At 30.3% G+C, this 22,430-nt stretch overlaps 1 protein-coding gene across 1 annotated transcript in view; it reads left to right on the forward strand.

The window, feature by feature from the left end:
* LOC136970106 (SCY1-like protein 2) overlaps positions 1-22,430 on the forward strand; it is a 50,019-nt gene that overhangs the window by 26,324 nt on the left and 1,265 nt on the right. The window contains exons 4-14 of the mRNA XM_067264487.1: positions 288-437; positions 7,681-7,896; positions 7,972-8,088; positions 13,129-13,254; positions 13,329-13,505; positions 13,906-14,028; positions 14,633-14,746; positions 14,821-14,953; positions 15,029-15,147; positions 15,210-15,310; positions 15,391-15,475. Of these exons, the coding sequence (XP_067120588.1) occupies positions 288-437; positions 7,681-7,896; positions 7,972-8,088; positions 13,129-13,254; positions 13,329-13,505; positions 13,906-14,028; positions 14,633-14,746; positions 14,821-14,953; positions 15,029-15,147; positions 15,210-15,310; positions 15,391-15,475 (1,461 nt within the window). The remainder of the gene's footprint in view (positions 1-287; positions 438-7,680; positions 7,897-7,971; positions 8,089-13,128; positions 13,255-13,328; positions 13,506-13,905; positions 14,029-14,632; positions 14,747-14,820; positions 14,954-15,028; positions 15,148-15,209; positions 15,311-15,390; positions 15,476-22,430) is intronic.

Genomic DNA, 22,430 nt, shown 5'->3' on the forward strand with positions numbered 1-22,430 from the left:
ATTTTTTTTATAAAATAAATTTAATATTGTAATGTCCTCATACTGTTTTGGACAGTGCATCTTTTAATGTACAATAGTGTATTTTATTTTTAATAATTATTAATGGTTCTTTAATTTGAACAAGAACTCAGAAAATTTTATAATTAGCATGATTATCCAAAAAAAAAAGAATCTATAATTAGCAATTAAGTTTTAATTTAGTTCATTTAAGATTACAGTAATTTTATTTATTTTTATAATTTAATTACTTAAAAAATTTCAATGTTATGTTTTCTGTTAAATTACAGGTGACCGAAGGATTAGCATTTCTACATAATGATGTAAAATTGTTGCATCATAATATATGTCCAGAATCAATTATTATTAATAAAAATGGAGCTTGGAAAATATTTGGTTTTGATTTTTGTATACCAGCTAGTAATCCTCAAGATTCTCAGGTAATTATTAGTTTATAAGTTTGGAATTTCTTTAACAAATGAAAAAAATTGATATATTTATAAATTAAATTTAATGCAGTATTGATAAGATATTCAGTTTTTAAATAGTATTGATCCTGAATTAATAAATTAATATCTTATAGTAGTATCTTAACTATTCTTTCTATAAGATTTTCTTTTTTTTTCTAACTTGGATCTGTCCTCCTCTAACTTCTCAATGTAAGAGTAAATGTCAAAACTTTTAATGTAATTTATAATACATTTTGGAAAAGTAAATCTCTTTCTTATTCATTAATTTATTTTCTATCAAAATGTACAGTCAAACCTGTTTTTGTGCAATATTTTTTTGTGCGTTATATGAAAATTTCAATCAAATTGGAACATAATTGACTCCTGTAAAATTTTTAAAAACTCTATTGGTTTTCTATGACATCAGCAGGTTTTTTCATTTTTTATTCAGTAAAATTTTTTTCTCATATGTTTATTTCAGTCCCCTCTTATTTTAATAGCATAAAAACCATAAATATTATGTTATATTTGGTTAGCTCCCCTCCAGCTTTAGACTGCAGGTGTGAAATTTCACGCCTTGTTAAATGAAATAACACTTCCTGCAGCTATATTTATCAAATAAAATCATTATTTAACAATTATTTTTAACTTTTTAATGTTAGATTCGTATTTAAGTGGAAATAATTAATTAATATAAAAATTAAAATTCTTAGAGGATTTTTTTCCCCATTAGGTGTTGCAGAAAAAGGCCCAAGGAGTTAAAAAAGCAATTCCTAGTTATTTCATACGGTTTCAAGTTATTTTCTACGTGAGACTTATTTTATGCGGTCCCTATTCACCGCATACAAAAAAGATTTTTTTAATTGTGTTGCAAAACTATTTTTTATAACCACTTGTGAAGTTTCGCACGATTTTTTTTTATGCATTTTCTTTTATGCAGTCCCTATCCCCCACATAAAAACAGGTTTGACTGTATTATTATTTTAAAGATATGAATTTTGGTAAAAATATTCAATTTTAATTTATTTAACAGACTCTTAGACATATTATTAAATAAATAAATGCTCAAATACATTAATCGGTAAATATGAAAAATATTTACTTTATGTTTAACACGTCACTCAATAAGTCTCCGGTCTAACTAAGAAAAACTTTTTTTTTTCTTTTTTTGGTTTAGAAATTTGACTTTATTCATCAACATACTCTCCTTCAAGAGTGATAAATTTATTCCAATGCTCCTTTAACTTTTTGATGCCTTTTTTGCAGAACGGTTTGTCTTTGCTCTCAAAATAGGCCCCAGTTTCGGCAATTACTTCTCCATTTGAGCCAAATTTCTTTCCCCGGAGCATCTTTTTGATGTCTGCAAAAAGCCAGTAGTCACTGGGGGCCAGATCTGGAGTGTATGGTGGGTGAGGAAGCAATTTGAAGCATAATTCATTCAATTTAACTACTTGTGACACAGGGCATTGTCTTGGTGAAACAGCATTTTTTTCTTTTGCGTGTGAGGGTGTTTTTTCTTGATTTCTACACTCAATCAATCCAATAGTGTCATGTAATATTTGCTATTGATAGTTTTACCTTTCTCAAGATAGTCAATGAACAAAATATCATGTGCATCCCAAAATACGGATGCCATAACCTTGCCAGCTGACTTTTGAGTTTTTGATCACTTTGGACGACTTTCAATGGCTGCTGTCCACTCAGCTGACAATCTTTTTGATTCAGGTGTGTAGTAATGGGTCTGTGTTTCATCCATTGTCACATACCGATGCAAGAAATCCTTTTTTATCTCGCTTGAACAGCTCCAAACAGCACTCTGAATTGTCAAAGCATTGTTGTGTTTTTGGTCCGGTGTGAGCAAACGCGGCACCTACTTTGAAAGCAACTTACGCATGCTTGAATTTTCGTGTAAAATTGTAAACACACTACTTTCTGATACGTTTAAGGTGTCAACCATCTCACGCAACTTCACTTTACGGTCTTTCAAAACTATTTTGTGGACTTTTTTATGTTTTCTAGAATAACTGCCGATTTTGGGCGACCAGAGCATTCCTCATCATCGGTGTTAGTACGATTGCATTTAAATTCATCATATCAGTCAATAATAGTTGATTTCCTTGGTGCAGAGTCTCCATAATGATTATCAAGCCACTGTTTTGGCTTCAACAGTATTTTTCCCTATCAAAAAACAATGTTTAATCAACACACGAAATTCTTTTTTATCCAGTGTTTTGAAAATTACAAAACGGGTCACTAAAACCACTGTAACCTGTAAACTAATTGTCAGAATGTCATGAAATTTTGACACGTATCATTGGAAGGTTGGTACTATCCAGAAATCATATGGGTCTGTCAACAGTGTTGCCATATGTGTCAGACTGGAGACTTATTGAGTGATGTGTTATATATAAGAAATTTGTGAAGAATTGTAATTATTTTTGAATAAATATTTGTTGTATTATAATTTTATAATCATTCAAATAGAATTTAGAGTATTTGCAAAATTACATATTATTATTTATGTATAAACTGGTAAGCAGGAGTGTCAGGTTTGAGTCCTTCTGCAGGTTAGTCTCTTCTTCCAGAATATTCAAAAAACAAGTAAAATGGCAAGGCCATATTTGGGACAAGACTGTCTTGGAGACTCACTACTAAGCCAGATCACTTTGACACTCACGGCGGGTCTTGTTCTCATTCTCCAATCATCTTTGGTATTGCTGGTTTTGAGTGTCATCACTCAAACTTCGCCGGCCACAGCTACCACCGCGAGGTCATCCACGATGCATTTTCAGTGAAATTAACCTATCCAATGTTGAAATTTCTCTCCGTTGCATGATGCCCCAGGTTGAATTTTTGTCAATGCAAAAATTTCCTGTTTTTGAAAAAAATAATGGTGGCTATTGTATCATCTGAAATTGTTTTTTTATTTTGCACAAACGAAATATATATAAAATACTTAAAACAAAGATTATTCTTAGTTCTAAAACAAGTAAAAACTACTTTGACTTAGTCTGACTTTGAGGATCAAATACAAGTTAAATAGACAAACTGATAACGAAAACAAAAAACTCTTAAAATATATATATATTAATAAATGTAAAAAGAAAAAATAATTATATTTCGGAAGTTGGTTTTAATATAAAATTATAACGATGCGCCATCTAGTTTCAAAAGCATTCCAATGCTGAAACGAGATATCTCAGGTCAACCAATGAAGGTCAGCATGTGGCGACCAGAGATATGGCAGGAATAACATGGAGGCCGAGGCTTTGTCTTTTGTACACACGCAACTGTTTTAATTTGTTTTATTTTATTAGGTTACCTCCTAAGCCATGGAGGGCTTTGTCTGTTTTTCCCCTAAAGGGACTGTACATAGGCATTTTGTGTGTTGAGCACAAAGACAAGTTAGCCATTATGGGGCTCCTAATGCCTCAAGTTGTAGAGGCAGTTATTCTGTACACAACTATATGTTTGTAATTTGTATTCATTGATCTTATACAATTGGCTCTTGGGTGGTGCACTGTAGTCTCATATTTCACACTTTCCTGTCATTCTTTTCTTCTCTTCATCTTCTAACTTCTGTAACTCTCCATATTTCTTTTTCCAAGGCTGCTATACCTAATGGTGGAGGCCTTCTAATCCTTTGGTAAATGTAAATGTAAAAATTGAAGAGATAAAATTTTATGTGAAATAATATATCCAAACAAAAACATCTGATATGTAAAAAGTTGTGCCAAGTAAAAGCTTATGACAATTTAGATTGACAGTCAAAATTTTTCTTAGGTGTTTTTCTTTAATAAAGATAAGCTTGGCACTTTGAAGCAAAATGTAGAAAAGAATAATACAGGTAAAAATCTTGTGGGTACCACTTCAAGCACCAAGCTTATCTTTACCAAAGAAAAACTCTTAAGAAAAATTGTGACCTTCATGTAAATTGTCGTAAGTTTTTATTTGGTGCAATTTTTTACATCTTGAATATTTTTTTTTTGATATGAATTGTTTTTAGTTTAATAATTGTGTGTTATTACATCAAGATATAAGACCGTGATGTACAATTTGGTTGGATGTCACTGAGCACTGACAGAATGCATTGCTAACCAAACACTTTCAATATCCATTTCGGTCGGCATTGACCAAATGTGACACCAATTGAACACACTGCTGATCAATGTTTTCAATATGCCATTTAGAAAAATTATTATAAAAAGTTTTAATCTGCATAAATTTGAGCTTTGGTTATTCTGAATAACATTTTGAATAAAATTCATTTGTTTTGATGCAATTTTATCCGTATAAGCATAAAATGAAGCCAAAAAACTGGAATAGCTCTATGGCAGTGGTTCTCAATCTGTGGTGTGCAGAATATGGGTGCTCTGCAAAGCTATTTCAAGTGTTCTGCAAAAAACAAATATACAATTAAAAATTGTTGCAAAAGAAAAATTAATACAATATAAAATCATTTTTGTATGGGAATGTAATTAGCAAACACCAATGTTGTCATCCCGACCAAGTGTGCTTGATTTCAAAAAGGTTTGAAATCAAGCACACATGTAAGTTCGCCGAAATGGGGGGAATTTTTATTCCCAACCGTCGGGATGGCTAAGGGCTATTCGCATGTGGGTGGCGGTTTTGAGGAGGCAGAAAAACAAGCGTTTCACATAGAAACCGTTTATTTTAGTCGAAAATGCTTACATAAATTTAGCAATGGTCCTTGAGTTCAGAGCTTTAGGTTGTTTTCGGTTTCGGTCTGGTCCTACGCTGGAGGGGCCCCGTAGCAACATCGAGTTAAAAGTTCAAAATTCTGAAGAGACAATGCACAAAAGATGAACGGAAACACTACTATTGGAGGTAAAGGAACACAACAGGTAGTCTAGAGGAAGCCCTTCTGTCCTTGACATCGGAGGCTTTATAATTTTCTCGGGATCGAATCATCGCTAATTGGCTAACTCTTCTCCTCCTCGCTTCCCAATTGGTTTCCAACCTGTCTCCAGGTGTAAATGGAGCTTCGTTAGGTCGCAGGAAAGGTCGACAAAAGAAGGTTTACCCGACACCGATTTTTAGACTATGATCGCGTTTAATTGTTGACGACGACACCAACGCTCATTTTGATATATTTTTTTTTCTTTCAGGTTTCGTTTTGCTTTCTAAACTGCGTCTTAATTTTTAATATTTTTCTTTCTAAATTTTCTTTACCTAAAATTTGTTTTTCCCGTTACTCGTTATGAGCGTCGACATCAAAGTCCGGTGTCGCCGACTCGACACTTATAAAAGTTATCATCTCGCGGTTTGACTTAACAAACTTGTACATATCCCCTTTGGGGGGGCTATTTCCGGGCCTCATACACATCAGCTTTGTTAATGGAATACTTACAATACATCAGCTTTAAAGCTGATGTATTGTAAGTATTGTATTGTAAGTATTCCGTGGAAAACAAATATCAAACTTTAATGTTCTGCAAAAAAAAAAAAAAAAAAAAAAAAAGTAAAAGTTGTGTTGCCCGACTTCAAAATGATTGAGAACCACTGCTCTATAGGGAAACACCCATAAACTTTGATCTATCTATCCAGAAGTTTCACAAGCACCTCACTGATAATGAGAAAGGCTTAAATTTAAAATTCAAATGTTCTAGATCTAGTAGTTTTTTCTCCATGAGCATCTGCAGAGCCAGATGAAGAAAAAGAAGAAAATACAGCTTTTTGGTGATTTTTGCACTTTCAATAGCTTATATTTTGGTAAATGCTTTACATAAAATCTGGAAATTTTGCACATTACCTAAGAAAACAATTGCCTTTTGAACAAGATATTTGAAATTACTTTAGACATTTGAGGTGGAGAAATTGATCCTGAAAATTGGCAACTCTGATTCCTGTATACATCATCAATCATTAACTTTATTAATTGGTGAGGAGTCACTGCTATAACTCTCAATGAATATAAATTACATATCTTATTTTGTGCTAACAATCTTTTAATGAATCAAAATGAAAATGTTTAGTATATATAGTTTAGTAATGATAAATAAAAATGATACTTAAAATAATTTGTTTCCATAAAATATACTACACCTATCCCTCGATTTGCATGGTTTCGCTTTTACACTGTTTTTAAATGAAAACAAAAAGAAGTTCATGAGACAGCTGTTGGTAGCTGTTTGTGGGTTATTCTCATGCACATCTGTCTAGAAATCTGTCTTCCCCTGAGATTTGTATCAGTTACCATAAATACTCAAATACATCACGAGTTTTTTGATCCAATACACTATCTCTATAGATAGGGACCAAAAATGATCCAAAACAAAATTTCTATTGGGTGTAAAATTGCGAAAGTTGCTGAGGTCATAAACAACATCCAATAGAATGTAAATAAGCATCGTTTGAATTATTTCGAGCAATGAAATGTTACGTCTCATTTTATACAGTTTCAGTTTGCACGATTTTTCTAGAAACATATCTACCATGTAAATCGAGGGTTGAGTGTATTTAAAAGTTGGAATTTGTACAATAGGATTATTTACAAGTAAAGAAATTGAAAAGTTTGAAAGGAAAAGACAGGTATTATTTTTCACTGGATTAAGAAAGTTGTGAGAAATCGAAAAATTAGAGTACTTTAAACTTTTATACACCTGCTGTTGTTGCTGAACAATTAAGTTATTCTTTAGAATACTTTCAATTCTTAATATTCATCATATTGCAAGTCATATTGCTTTGTCAGTTTTATAAAAGTTGAGAGATCTCTTAAAGCTGATAAATTACAGAACAATAATATTCAAATTAGTCTGTGGAACACTAGGGTTATGCAAAAATATAAGAAAGTTTTATTTTCCTTGTTTTCACTAAAAAAAATTGAAAAACAAAAATTTCTAAACTATTTTATTTAACTATAAACAGGGTGTCCAACAGACCTGGAAAACAATTTCCAGTTTTCAGGGAAATTGGAAATTGTTGGACACCCTGACAAACAGCTTTATTGCTTAAAAAATATCATTGAAGTCTTTCTTGCATATATTTTTTTTATTTCTTATTTTAAACTTTATTGCTTGGTGTTCTACAAAAATAATAGATATTTAAAGTTTTGTATGTTAAAAGTTTGAAGACCACTGATATTATTTCATGAGATATTTTAAATTTCAAAATTGTGCTATATAAAAAAAATGTATTTATGAAATTAATTTTTTAATCTTTATTAAGAAAATATTAAATGACTAATGTGTTTTTTAAATTTATTTTAATACAGCCTGCATTTTCGTTTAGGGAGGTTGATTTTGATAGACCCCCAATAACACAACCACATTTCAATTATATTGCACCAGAATATGTATTAACAATGTCGTGCGATACAGCAAGTGATATGTTTTCATTGGGAGCTCTAATGTGTGCAATTTTTAATAAAGGCAATCCTATCATTAACAATTACGGTAGTTTAACTACTGTGAAAAAAAATTTTCATCAGGTAAAGTTGAAGTTTGTTAACTTGTTATATCATTTATGTTTCTGTAACAACTTTTGAAAAATTTTTCTAAATCAGTTACAGCAGCAGTCCTCTTTGAAGCTGGATTTTGTACCTGCCGATGTTAGAGAACATGTAAAAATGTTGCTGAGCACAACACCTGAAGTTAGACCTGATGCATTCCAATTTTCTAAAGTAATTGAAGTTATTTTATTCATAATAATAATATGATAATAGTTATATTAATTAAGTGATTATTATTATCATCATTAACAAAGCAAATGTCAAATTATTGTATTAAACGATCATTAGAATACAGTAAAAGCTCTATATTTGTGGGGAGTTACATTCTGCAAAATTGCCATGAATACAAAAATAAGAAATATATTGAATGGGTTGATTTTTAATTTTAGTTCTTCACAATACTCATTCAAAGCCTGTATCTTTCTACACAAAGCAGCAGCTATGGGGCAATAATCACTGTCATCTGCATAGGATATCAAATGTATTAGTTTTCTACTTGAGAAGCAACTATCTTCCTCTCTATTAAAGCAATCATTAAAATCAAACATATAGAAATTAAACAGATGTGGTGACTAGGGATCATCTTGTAATAATCCACGATCAGTATCGAAAGTCGGCCATTGAAAATTTTCTTGCTTGATCACCACATCATAATGTCCAAATAGTAATTCTATTATTTTTGTAATCTTCTGCCTGATATTTAGTCATTTTCTTTTGTAGATTTGAGATAATCACAGTGTCATAAGCTTTTTCAGCTTTTTCAATATCTAGAAATAAAGCAAAAACCTTGTGTCTTTTTTACAAAGTTGTAATTGAATTATTGCTATCAAAACAAAAAGGACCAGCTGAGTGCCCCCATCTATATATATAATCGAGACAAGATAATAATAATAATAATAATAATAATAATAATAATCAGCACACAGCCCAAACGGTCAGGGGTTGAAAGTTGAAATTTGGTACACAGTTAGGGTAAGTTACGAGAATGAACACTAAGAAGGGATTTTTCGAAATACCTCCCCATGGGGGAGAGGGACAGGATTAAGGCTTAACACTTCCATTGTTACTTGACATTTCCATTGTTGATGGAAGTGTGAACAATGGAAGTGTCAACAATGGACGTGTCAACAATGGACGTGTCAACAATGGAAGTGTTAAGAGAAAGCGATGCGCAAGACGCAGATGCAGTTTTTTTGTTTTTGCGGGAAATCAAACATATTTTTAGACCTATCTAAAAATTCTGTAATTAGTCTGGAAACGGGGGACCCAATTCTTGCATTCTGTGAAAATGGATAAGGTTGACTATAATGTAATAATCTTAATTTTCGCTAAGACTGTTAGGAGTTGAAAGTTGAAATTTGGTATACAGGGTACCAAATTTAAGTACCAAAGTGTTAAGTAATAATGGAAGTGTTAAGTAACAATGGAGAACAAAAGAAAGCGATGTGCAAGATTTATGGGCTCTGGAAAAAAAAAAGAAAAAGAGTAATATGTTAGAACACATTCGATTTTCAAATTTAAACAGATTAGTTCGGTTTTTCTCCACCTTTCTTCTTTAGAACATTCGATGAAAATCAAACAATATTAGAACATTCAATTTTCAAATTTGAGCTGTCTTTAGAAATACTTAGTTTGTTGATGAAATTACTCTTTTTCTTTTGTGACTATAACGTAATAATCTCAATCTTCGCTATCGTTACTTTTGCCCAAGCAATGCTGGGTCTACCTGCTAGTTTTTAATAAATGCAAATTGGGTGCGAGTTTTAAAATTATTCCTTTCAATCTAATCATTTACTTCTGTTCTGTTGACAAAGTTTAACAGTTTGCAAAAACCAGAAAGTAGTGCTATTGGTCGATAATTATTTGGATGCTTTTTTCCTCCTTTTTAAATACCATATAAAGAATAACCTTATTCCAATCTTTTGGGATCTGACACAAATTGTATAAGTCATTAAATTGTCTAGTTAAATATTCTTTAGTAAGTTTTTTATGATGAAATTAAAAATGGCATCATAGCCTATGGCTGTATTTTCCTTTAATTTTTTAATATTGATATATAAATTGTCTACATTAAACACCACTTCATATGGTTTATTAATTTATTGAATGTTGCTAATAATGTTTGTTCTGCTTTTACATTTGTACAAAAATTTTTTAAAATATTGATACTGTCAAATGGAACCAGTGATTTTTCACTAATTTTTAATAATTGCATACAGAAACCATTTATGATGTTCCGGAATGATTTTGTGTCATAAGTGATTTGTTGAATATTTTTTCTTTTTTGCTTTTATAGTTTGTATATTCTCTTATTTTCTAAATATTTTTTCAGTGATTGTTCTGAGTTCATTTTCCTAAAATGTTGCAAACTCTTCTGTTTCTTCATTTTGTAATAGTAACATTTATCATAATACCACCTTTGTTTAAATTTTGGTGTTTATGCTTTTTACAACTCCTAAAATGATATAATAATCTAATACTATTAGAATCATAATTATTTATTGGTTTCTTATTCTCCTTCTATAATAGTATGTCGTTAGCATTACTTTCAATTTCTCTCAGAAACCTCTGTTTATTGATCTTTTGACCTTTATCTTTAATAAATTGTTGATTTTGTATAAATATCTGGCATTCATTTACCTTTTCTGTACCTCCACTTAGATCATTTCCTAGTACAATTGAAACTGAGTCATCTAAGTTGAGCACTCCATCATTAGACACTGATCTATGAAAAATTCAGAGCAAATGATGTAATCTATTATAGATTTACCCATGTGTGCTACAAAGGTATATTTGGTAGGTCACCAGTGAACCTACCATTTAAAATAAATAGTTCATTTTCTTGAACAAAATACAGATGGAAAACCCTACTAGACTAACTGTTTTATCCTTAGAAATTTTATAATTATTAATTTGAGAGTATCTTTCTTTATATTTTGAATCTAGCTAGCTTCTCTCCAATTCGAGCATTCAAATCACCATCTATTATCCATAAAATAATAATAATAGACCATTGTGTAATGATTTTTTGAATTTCTTGAAAACAACTTTTTATCGATAGAAGGGGGAAGATATACAAGTATGATTCCAATCAGTGAATCCCCAATTTGACTTAAATCTCTGCCAGGTATCTATTTTAGCAAAAATAAAGTTTTCTGTTATATAATATTGTAGTAATCCACCAATCTGTTTCTTAATTACCACTAAAAGACCTCCAGATGGTCAACCAAATTTTCTAATTCTTTGTGCCTTACTAAATATTACAATGTGTTCTTGTTCAAGATACTTCTTGTCTTCCTCTTTCATTTTGATTGCCCATGTCTCTGAAAACCCAATAATTGAATGATATTTTATATATTCTTTTCAAGAAAAACTTCATAGAGATTCTCTAAGTCTTTGGATATTCCAAAATCCTATAAATATTTTGGTACTATCATTACACTATATTAAAACATTCTAATATATGATATAACATTTATTATCTGGCAAGTGCAAATTTTAAAATCATGCAAAAAAATGATGAGAATATTTTTATTGAGCATTAAGATAATATCCACTAGTATAGTTTAAACATATTCCATATCTTATCTGTTATTTCATTATATTGTTAAAGACAAATGATTTTTAGCTTTGCAAGTAGGAAAATGGTTGCAAATTCAAAACTATGAGTGTGCAAATAAAGAGTACATAAAAATGGAGCTTTTAACATAAATAATTGAACAACTTTAGTGATTCATATATTAATATATATTCTATGTGAACTTGATATCTAATGAATGATGTAAGCAGAAAATGGCTGTATTTCCATTACACTTAAAATCAATCTGTTTCTGAAAAATCTGATATTATGTACAAAAATGATAATTTGGAGCTAATTCTCCATTATTTTAAATGGGAAGAATTATAATGCTTTACAACATTATTAGTTGAGAGTTTTGAGTTGACTTGTAAATTAGCATGTTAATGCTTTTGGATAAGTCATTACTTATATTTCACTGTAAATTGCTTAAAACATTTCCTTTTGATCACTAAACAATTAAATTAGTTGTTAATAAGTAGTATTGTGTAGTCTACATGACAATATTACCTTAATATCATTTTTACAACACAGCCAACAATAAACAGCAATATGAAAAAATACTTGTTAGGAAAAAAAAGGACCCAAAAATTTATAATTAATACCAAGCAAATTTCTATAATATAGTTTTTTAACAATAAACACTTCTTTATCTCAACTTCCAAAAACAAAATCATATGTAGACATTGTGGAAAGGATATTTGAAATGTAACTCCAGACTTTTCACATATCATATTGTTAAAGATATTTACATTCCTTAAATTCAATAAATATGAATATTTACTACATAGGCATCAGTATAGATATGTATTGTACTGGCTATGAAGTTTGAGTATTAAAAATCAAGACATTCCGTGGGGATGTCTGTATGTACAGACAGTAGCTCACAGTTTCTATTTGCATGTGATTTGATTTGATGATGATTTCTTTGTAAAATGCATGATTATTTCTCACAAGAAGAATCTTATGTGGAAAATGTTTTTGTTAAATATAGAAAAAATAGATATCTATAAGTATTTATTGAATTAATTAAATATTAAATAAAAAATTTCTAAGTTGTTGTTATATGACATATTCATTAAATCATTTATCTGTCTAGTATCAGTTTTGAATTGAGAATTATAGCAAATTAAAATAAGTTCAGTAATTTAAATTAAATCTATATGTGACTTATTACAACATATGTTAGTAAAAAAGTTTTGGGTTTAAAATATAAAAACCAATAAATAAATATCAAATTACTTGATGATAATTTAATAAAGTTATTATCAAGTAAAACGAATAATTTTTTATAATTACATAAATATATAAAAGATAAAATTATGTATGTTTACCTTTTTTGATAGTTAACTGTCTTATCGCAATTTACTTGAAGTTGGAGATTGAGTGTTTTTACTCAAAAATTGTTCTGAGAATTTTTACTTTTTGAATTATATTTATTAACTTGTAAAATTACAATTATCATTTTGCAACACAAATGAAAAAAAAACAAAAATACTAATCTTTTTATTTCTATCAAATGAATAATTTGTAAAAATTTTGTGTTTTGGTAAATATTTAAACTTCAAAATAGTTTAAATTATGAACAAAATTTCTTTATAAATTATACAAAAATTAGAGAATTTTTCTTTTAGCTACAATTTTTTGAAGATGTTGGAGTTAAAACATTGCAATATTTGGATTCGTTGTATCAATGGGATAATTTACAAAAATCTCATTTTTATAAAGGCCTTCCTCAGATTTTAACACAAATGACAAAGGTATTTGTTTTCATTCAATAAATTCTCTAGAGTTTATTTAATAATTTAAAACTTAATCAACATTTATTTTTTAGCGTGTGGCTTTACAAAGAATTCTTCCATGTTTAGTGAAAGAATATGCCAATGTCGAAATGGTTCCTTTTGTCTTACCTAGTGTTTTACTTATTGCCGAACAAGCTACCAAGGAAGAATTTTGCTCTCTTATTTTGCCAGACTTAATTCCAATTTTCCAAATACAAGAACCTGTTCAGGTAATTACTAAAGTTTAAATTTTTTCTTAATGTAAGTTGTGTTTAATTGTTTTTAAAAATTATTTGACACTCTGCCCTATTAGCACTAAGAGGGTCTTTTAATTGTGTTCACCATAAGTTCATAGCTGAATCAGTGATTAAATGGGAATGGTCAAGTGGTGTAGGACAGAGCCCAACATATCTGAGCCAACATAATCTCAAACCTGAGTACTCCAGAAAGGCAGGCTAGTGCCTTTACTAAATTGACATCAGCCATGATTAAAAACTCAGAAAAATTTATAAATGATCTTATTCATTAAAGTTAAAACCAATTATTTTTAAATATGCAGAATTATTTTTTCACTTTAAAATTGACTTAAACATTATGATGAATTTTTCTTAATTTGAAATATTGTAATAGATTATGCTGATATTTCTTCAAAAAATGAATCTGTTATTGAACCAATGTCCTCCAGATGCCATACGTAATCATGTATTGCCAATGATTTATTGTTCTCTTGAAGCTGATGCACAGCAGATTCAGGTAGGTTTAAATTATTTTATATATATATTTTTTATAAATTATATACACAGTCAAACCTGTTTTTATGCGGTCTTTTTTTGTGCGATTTTTTTTTATTTATTTGTGCAGTATAGTTGGCGACTAGTCTCGTGCGATTTGTCATGTCTCACGTTGACTTATAATAAGTATATTTAGCTATAATATCATAAATAAACTTGTTATAGTAATATTATTGCATAAATATGCAAAAAATGAAATAATTTATTTTTTAAGTCAACAAAACACCACCTGGACAAAAATATGTAAAACAGACGATAGACGAGACCATGCAGTCAAGTGCTGACATCTGTTGTCAATAAATTCTATTTTGTATAGTTTTGAGTTATTTTCTATGTGAGACTTTTTTTATGCGGTCCCTATTGACCGCATAAAAAAAGTATTTTTTTTAATTGTGTTGCGAAAACTATTTTTTATAGCCACTCGTGAAGTTTCGTGCAATTTTTTTAATTTATTTTTAATGCGTTTTTTTATGCGGACCCTATCCACTGCATAAAAACAGGTTTGACTGTATATATGTTTATCATTACATTATATATAAATAAATTTTGAAATTTTGTATTTATAGGAATTATGTCTTAGTATTATACCCAGCATTGCTGCACTAATAGAATATTCAGCAATGAAAAATTCATTGCTACCTCGAATCAAGAAACTGTGTCTTCACACAAGCTATTTGTCAGTACGTATCATTGAAAAGAAGCTGAATTTAATATTTTAAATATCTGACTGAAACTTTTTAATAATAATTTTTAGGTTAGAGTCAATTGTCTTGTATGTATTGGTAATCTTTTAGAACATTTAGATAAATGGTTGGTTTTAGATGAAGTATTACCCATGCTGCCACAAATACCTTCTAAAGAACCTGCTGTTTTAATGGGAATTTTGGGTAAGTTTTTTTTCTTTCTTATAAGCATTACTCAAACTTAAATAAGTTAAATACTTTTGTTATTAAAATCTTAAGGAATATATAAATTGACTATGACTCATAAGAAACTGGGAATAACCAAAGACATCATGGCATCTAAAGTAATACCTTTCCTAATGCCTTTGACTATTGAAAATGGACTGACTCTAAATCAGGTAAAATTTGGCAAAAAAATTTATTTTTGTAAATTGTTTAAAATAAAAATTAATTTTTTTAGTTCAATGCTCTTGTGGCTGTAGTAAAAGAAATGGTAGGCCGTGTTGAATCTGAACAAAGGATGAAATTAGAACAACTAAACTCTATTCGGCAAGAACAGAAGTATTATTATATTATAAATATATTTAAATCAAAATTATCTATCATGATGATATATTAATTTTACTATTTTTCATTTTCAGCACAATAAACATGTCCAAAAATCAATCCTTAGGTGAAAATGATTTATTTGGTAAAGTTGAAACTGATGAAAAAGCAAAGGGTGCTGTAAGTATTATTTTCATGTGTGCATGTATAGTGTGTATAATAAAGTTGAACCATATAATTGAAAGAAACTTCAAAAGCTATCAAAACATGAACTCTTCCCAATTGAATATTTGGAATCCTCAAGTTTTAATAAAGCCATAACTGAAGATTATATCTTTTTACCAAAATACATGGGAATCAAAAGAGTGTTTTCAAAAAGAAATCAAGGATGGACAATCAAAATAATATTCTGATTGCTTCTCTTTCTGGGATTGTATAGGATATAATATTCATTAACACTTACTTGCAATGAATATTGTGTGAAATTTTGATTTTATATACATGGACAGTTCAATAACGATAAATGGGACTATATAACACAAACACAGTTCTATTACATTTCTTTCTATAAGTGGTACTCCTCATACGCTGACACTTTTTCCATTATTTTGGCAATGATGTTACATCTTTTGGCTGGTGTCTTAAGTCATTGCATGATGAATTCTAACTTCTCTGTATTCTGGGTGAATCTCCTGCCTCCAAGGCTTCTTTCAAATGGACAGACAAGTGATAATACATGCAGAGTCTAAACATTTCAAAATGGAGTGGTTGCACAAGAATTCCCCATCACTAAAAAGCTTTGTACTCAAACGTCAGCAAGAAAGGTTTTTGTAACAGGTTTCTGAGCCAAGTTTTAATTTGTGTACGCTTCTTGAAAAACTGTTAACTCAAAGTAATACAATAGTCTTCACCAGACTTTCAAAGACACCTTGCAGGAAAAACATGCCAAAAGGTTACAGAGAGCATTATTTTGTTTCATGATGATGCAAGACCACACAATTTTGTACATAATGGACACAATCAATGGACTTTGTTGAAAAATTCTGGATCACTTAGCCTACCAGTCCAGATCTATTATTGTGTGAATATTACCTGTTTGTCCCTTTGAAGAAAGCCTTGGGAAGCAGCTTCATCCAGAAAGCTGAAATCAAGGAGTTTGTCAAGCAGTGGATTTGACACCAGCCAAAAGACTTCTATTCTGCAAGCTTAACATCATTGCCAAAATGATGGGAGGAGTGTCAGTATGTGGAGGAGGAATAAATTGGGGACTATGTAACACACATTTCTACCATGATTACTGAAATTCTGGATAGCTCTTGTACAAACAGTAAGATGAGGTCAAGCAAACAAGAATTAAGGTCTTGGGTGGTAGTTTTATTCAATACACTAGTTACCTGAGGTTTTCATAATTATAAAATTTCAATTTCCATCAAGACAGATCAAGGTATAATTACAATATCTGGGTATTTTAAAAGATATATATGATGAGGTTATGAAGAGAATTGTATATATGTTATGGTTTAGTAAAGACAATAAAGTACTAATGTATATCTGCTTATTGTTCAAGAAACAGAAATATAAGCTGCTTAAATGTTTGATAATAAATGAAGCAATATTTTTATCCTTCATTCTTTATAAAATTCCAGTGATGTCAAAACTGAATTTGGTAGTTTTACAAAAATAAGATCAATAAATTAGGATATAGGACATTATCTTTGGACACACACTGATATGGTCTGCTCTAAATATATCAGATAACAGATTCAGGTGAGTACAATGCTTTGGAATGTTTGCTGTTTTGAGGAACTAATTTTTATAAAGGCAATACAGAACAAATGTTTCAAATTCCAATCCACAAATTTAAACTTCCCCAAGTATTATTTTCCATACAATTTATTGATTTAATATAAAAACAAACCACAATAGTTGAATTTCTGGTTACTGAAATTAAAAGATCAAGTAACATTAAAACATTATCACATTTTTGTGGAAAATTTCATTTTTATTTCATTCATATTCTTGAAATTGTTCCCAAAATGGAAAAGTTGGCATTATCCATATACTAAAAATAAACCTTTTTTCATAAAGCCTAAAGTGTATTTCACACAATTAAGAACGATATACAACAAATTTTAGTTCTTTAGGCTAATTTTTAATAGATTATAGCAAATAATTTAATTAATCAATTGAGCATTGCTTGTGAAGACATCTTTCACATTTTTGGCATTGAAACTGAGTGTTTTTACTACACATTATGCATCTTCGTTGGGTTACAGCAGGAAGATGCATAATGGGGTGCAGCAGAGTGGCCAACCCCATGCCCATGACACGATTCCCGATAAATTAAAATGAAATTGATTGGAAATAAAATAAAAAAATTATGACCCAGCTTTTAAGCAGAATTTTCTTGAAATTACTTAATTATTATTTATTGAGATATTAAATAACTATATGGATGAAAATTTGAATGATAGTTTAAGATTAGCAGTATCAAATTACTCTCCTGATTTTGAAAAATTATGTCACGAAACACAGTCTCAACCTTGTCATTAATTTTTCATGTATTATGTAATAAATGTTGTTCAATAAGATTTTTATTACACATTTTTATTATCATTTTAACCTATAAAATAAAATCAAAAAGAATCAAAATTAAAAATGACAAAAATTAAATGAAAAAAAATTTAAGAAAGTATAATTAAGAATGAAAAATAACTAACAATAAACATATATGATGTTTTGGGTTCTAGACGAAATAAACACTGTTTTACCTATTAAATTCTGTGTTTATTTGGAGCTCTAGTACAGTGTGTCAGCAGTGCCATGCACATGGTCAGAATGGCTAACTGGGAGACATTGGGAAAAATCTAGGGGCACGGTAAGATGTTGCCAGGAACCACAATGTCATTACATATTGTTGCGCCTGCAACATTCATAAAAATTTTTAATTGCGTCCTTGCTTCCAAAAAGGTTGGCCACCGCTGGGTTACAGGGTATATGGTTTGTGCCATCAAAGTGAATGTCTTGACTAGTTGTATTCCTGCCTTCAACAGTGATATTGCATTTTTATGACAAAAAGATTTCACATATTTCTTTCTATCAAGATTAAGGTGTTGGTAGAACCTAAATGCTGCATTAATGAAGATTCCACCACCACCATTTTTTAAAAATCTCAAATGGGATCTGTAGCTGGCCAACAAATGATCTAATAGGTCTACACCTCCCATACACAGTGTAATCTAATAAAAAGATATAATCAAGATAACTTTTTTGTACCACAGTAACTATAGTTTTTACTAGCTACTGTTAATATGAAATTATCGTTTCATTTTATGCAAATTACTTTCCCATCTGAATCCAGTTTTTTTTCCATTTCTTTAGTGGAATAAAGTGGGCATCTTGAAGTACAATTCTCTGATTGTACCACAGGCTTGGAATCTTACCTGAGAGCTGTAGCAAAAGTTTGTGGCTAGCAAAAAAATTGTCAAAGAAAACGTGTGACTCTAGAATGTGCACTACAATCTACAAACTGCATACTGATTGTAGTGCATATTCTCGACTTCCTAATGGATTATTTCTATCATCGCTTTTTCCACAATAAATTTGCTTATTGTATGGATATCCATTAACTCCACCTAACATCCAAATTTTGTTTCTAATACACATTTTATCTGAATGGTGCCCATGCTAAGGTACCATTTCCTCATCAATACTGAAATATTGATGAAAGACACCAAATTATTGAAACTGAATATTCAAAATTTCTTAAAGGGAGCAGGCATTAGGTCATTCGAAAATTGCCAAAGTTTTGGTTGTCTATGGAAGTATCTTTTCAAAAGCCTCTCTTGGCTCAATTTTGCAAAAAATTAGAGCTGAAAGTATCATTTTCAGTAGGAAAAGTTTGATATTTACTAATGAGCAATAATCCCATAAACTGCCTAATTCCTTCTTCAGATACCAAAAGGGTTTCCTTATAACAGGTGAGTGTTGAGTTAGTGGTTTAAGGAATCTTGTTCCCTGATCCCTAACTTCTCAATTGTTACATTCAAAACAAACTTTTTTTTTACTATAAGAAGGCTTATGGCAATTAAAAAAAAACAGCCAACCAGATCAAACTATGTTACTGCCCAAATCCACCAAATATGTTCAATCTCTCAACATGGACTTTCATTGGCAAAAGAAGTATCTCATTCAGAGGATTGAACAAGAGATTAGTAGCTCATTGTCAGATTTCAATCTAAAGCTGAATGAATATTCATCATGCAACTGCATTTGTGGACAACCAGTTTTGTTCACCATGGTTTACGAATAAGATTTGGTACACACAGAAAGAAGCAGGTTATCTGTTGTGACTGAAAATGTACAGGAACTTACTTTTAACACAAAAATTGTAACAAACTTTGTCTTAAAGTGGGAACATTAGGATGATTTTTGTCAATAAAATGATATTTAATTACCTCTTAATTCGGCTCACTCAGCCAGCCACTAACTTTATTCTGTTACACAAACAACTGCAGTCTTCTTTGATCTGAAACTTTGTCCTTACCTAAATCAGTATCAATGTTAAGTTTGACTTGAAAAGATTCTCTAGTTAGAATTTTTTACAGCATATAAGAGCTGAGCAATCAAATTTTTCCAATGACATGAATTTGAGATCCAACAGAAAAACTCTGAAAATAGTAGTAATGTGGATAATTTTCATTCATTTTATTTGTCTTCCATATATTAAATTTAGGAGGTTCTTTCTCAGTAACTTTATATACTGTTCACAAAAATTAGGGAATATTTCAAAATGAATATGAAGTGATGTAAAAGAGTAGCATTTGAGTTTTTTTTACTAATCATCATCACCACAAAGCAAATGACAAGTCAAAAAGTTGTTTGATTGAGTAACAAGTGACATATTGGTGAGGGTGAACAGAAGCATGTCGAACTGGACGAGTGTGTCACACATTGTTCAGTAGGATGTGTGGTCACTCGAGACTGACAGCGATGGGGCATGGACAAGAACCAGATTGTCCAGCAGTTCTTGTGGGATCCTCTGCCAGTCTTGCTCCAGGGAAACTTCCAGCTCAAGAAATGTTGTGGGAGGCATTGGATGGTTTGCTGGACATGACAGCGATTCCACAATTTGCTAATCATGCTTTGGGATGTTCCAAGTGCTGTTGATGCTGCTGTCTGTGTTTGACCAGCTTAAAGACATCTTATGGCTCTCCAGGCTTTGCATTCAGACAAATTGTGTTGCAGGGGCATTGCAGAATATGCACTTTCAAGATCAGGGAACATGCAGACACACCAGTACTTTCAGCCTTTTGTATAGTGCATTTTTACCAATGAAGTAAGTTTGATTATGCAAATGAGATGCAAAACCAACAACTTTCTTTGACTTGTTATTTGCTTTTCTGATGTTTAAAAATAAGAAACATTTGATTTTTTTATTATTGCTTCATATTCTAGGTATTCTTGAAACCGTGTTTTCTTATATGTTGAGCATCTAACACAAGACCGTGTTATTTATTAAACACTTGGCACTTTTCCACTTCTATTAGTTATCAAGTGTTTAATAAATAATACGGTCTTGTGTTAGATGCTCTGCTTCATATTCATTTAAAATATCCCCTAATTTTTGTGAGAAAGAAAATTGTTTTATTGTAGATGCAATTACAATTTCTCTAGTGTTCGAAATGGCAGGTGACTAAGTGTCATGCTTTCAGCAACTGCTTTGGATTATTTGTATTTGTTAAAATTCTGGAAAGGTTTCCTACTTTCAGATGTTTCTGTAAATTAGTGTTTATTTATTGATAATCCAAATCAAATATTAACTGAGTCATATTACCTGTAATATGCACTTGTCTCACACAAGAAAAAATACAAACCTTTTGGACCATTTTTTAAGACAAATGTTTCTATTTTAAGTTGTTAATCAACATGTCTAATTTACTAAGCCTAAATTTTGGCTTTGTTTTAGTAACTTCAATCAACAGGGCTACATTGATTATATAGACTTTATTATTGTATTTGGAATTGTATTTTGGGTTCTATTAACCACTCCTCAGTTCTTTTTTACAGATCTTATTAAAAAAAATCAGTATTAAATTACCTCATGCACACGGTTACCTAAATTATTTACAAAAATTTTTACTTACAGTATTATTTATTTCATACAGATTAAAGGTTTGGTATTGAAACTGGGCAATTAATGTGTTCCTGTGTGATTGAAGTTACTAAAAGCAAAGCCAAAATTTAGGTTTAGTAAATTAAAAGAAACTAGTAATGGAAATGATCAACCAATCAACCAAATCTTGGAATTGGAACATTCAGATATTAGAAGAAATCATATAAAATGTTAATAGAATGCAGTCATTAATGACCAATTGTTACACAAGTTATTTGAGAGTAGTAATATGTAAAATGGAACAGTTTTCTTTGTATCCTTTATTATGATTTCAATTCATCCACAAACATCACTTCAGGGGAAAATTGATGGAAAGAGATGACATTTCAATGGCACTTTGTTTATCTTTTTGAGGCTGGGCAAGATTGTCTGGTTTAATCTTGACCAAACTTACTTTCCCTTTTCTCACTAACTTTCAGATCCAATCACCACTACAGGGAAAACCAAAACAATATAAAAACCTTCACAAATCTAGTTTTTATATTGTTTGAAACTCATAATCCAATTTTATCATTGCTTGCTTGCCTAGCCAAATCTGCCTTCCTTCACTGAAAACTTGAAAGACAAACTTTTGTCTATTGTCAAATCTTAAGTTCAGTGATAGGTCCACCTTTGTGCTAAGATGATTTACAATTTTAACTTCTCAGAAATCAAAGATTATTATTTTTTGTACCATTATCGAGCATGCCAGTTTAAAACAGAAAATACAGATTTTATGAAGTTTTCATTTTGTAAAATAAAGTTAACAAATTATATGAAGTGCGAAATTTGTTTTGTTTGAAGTGTGACAAATATTCAATTGATGTCTATCATCAATAGATACAAATGAATAATTTAATTAGTCTGACAGTTTTGCAGTCAAAAGAAATTTTATATGGTACCAAGTTTCATTTTCACAAAATGGCAAAACTTAAATTAAGTTGCAGTGACTTTTAGCCCAACCTACAAAATTTTTTCACA

The sequence above is a fragment of the Centruroides vittatus genome, unplaced genomic scaffold (assembly GCF_030686945.1).
Source record: "Centruroides vittatus isolate TY-2023 unplaced genomic scaffold, ASM3068694v2 contig_19, whole genome shotgun sequence".
In the NCBI taxonomy this organism is placed as follows: Eukaryota; Metazoa; Arthropoda; class Arachnida; order Scorpiones; family Buthidae; genus Centruroides; species Centruroides vittatus.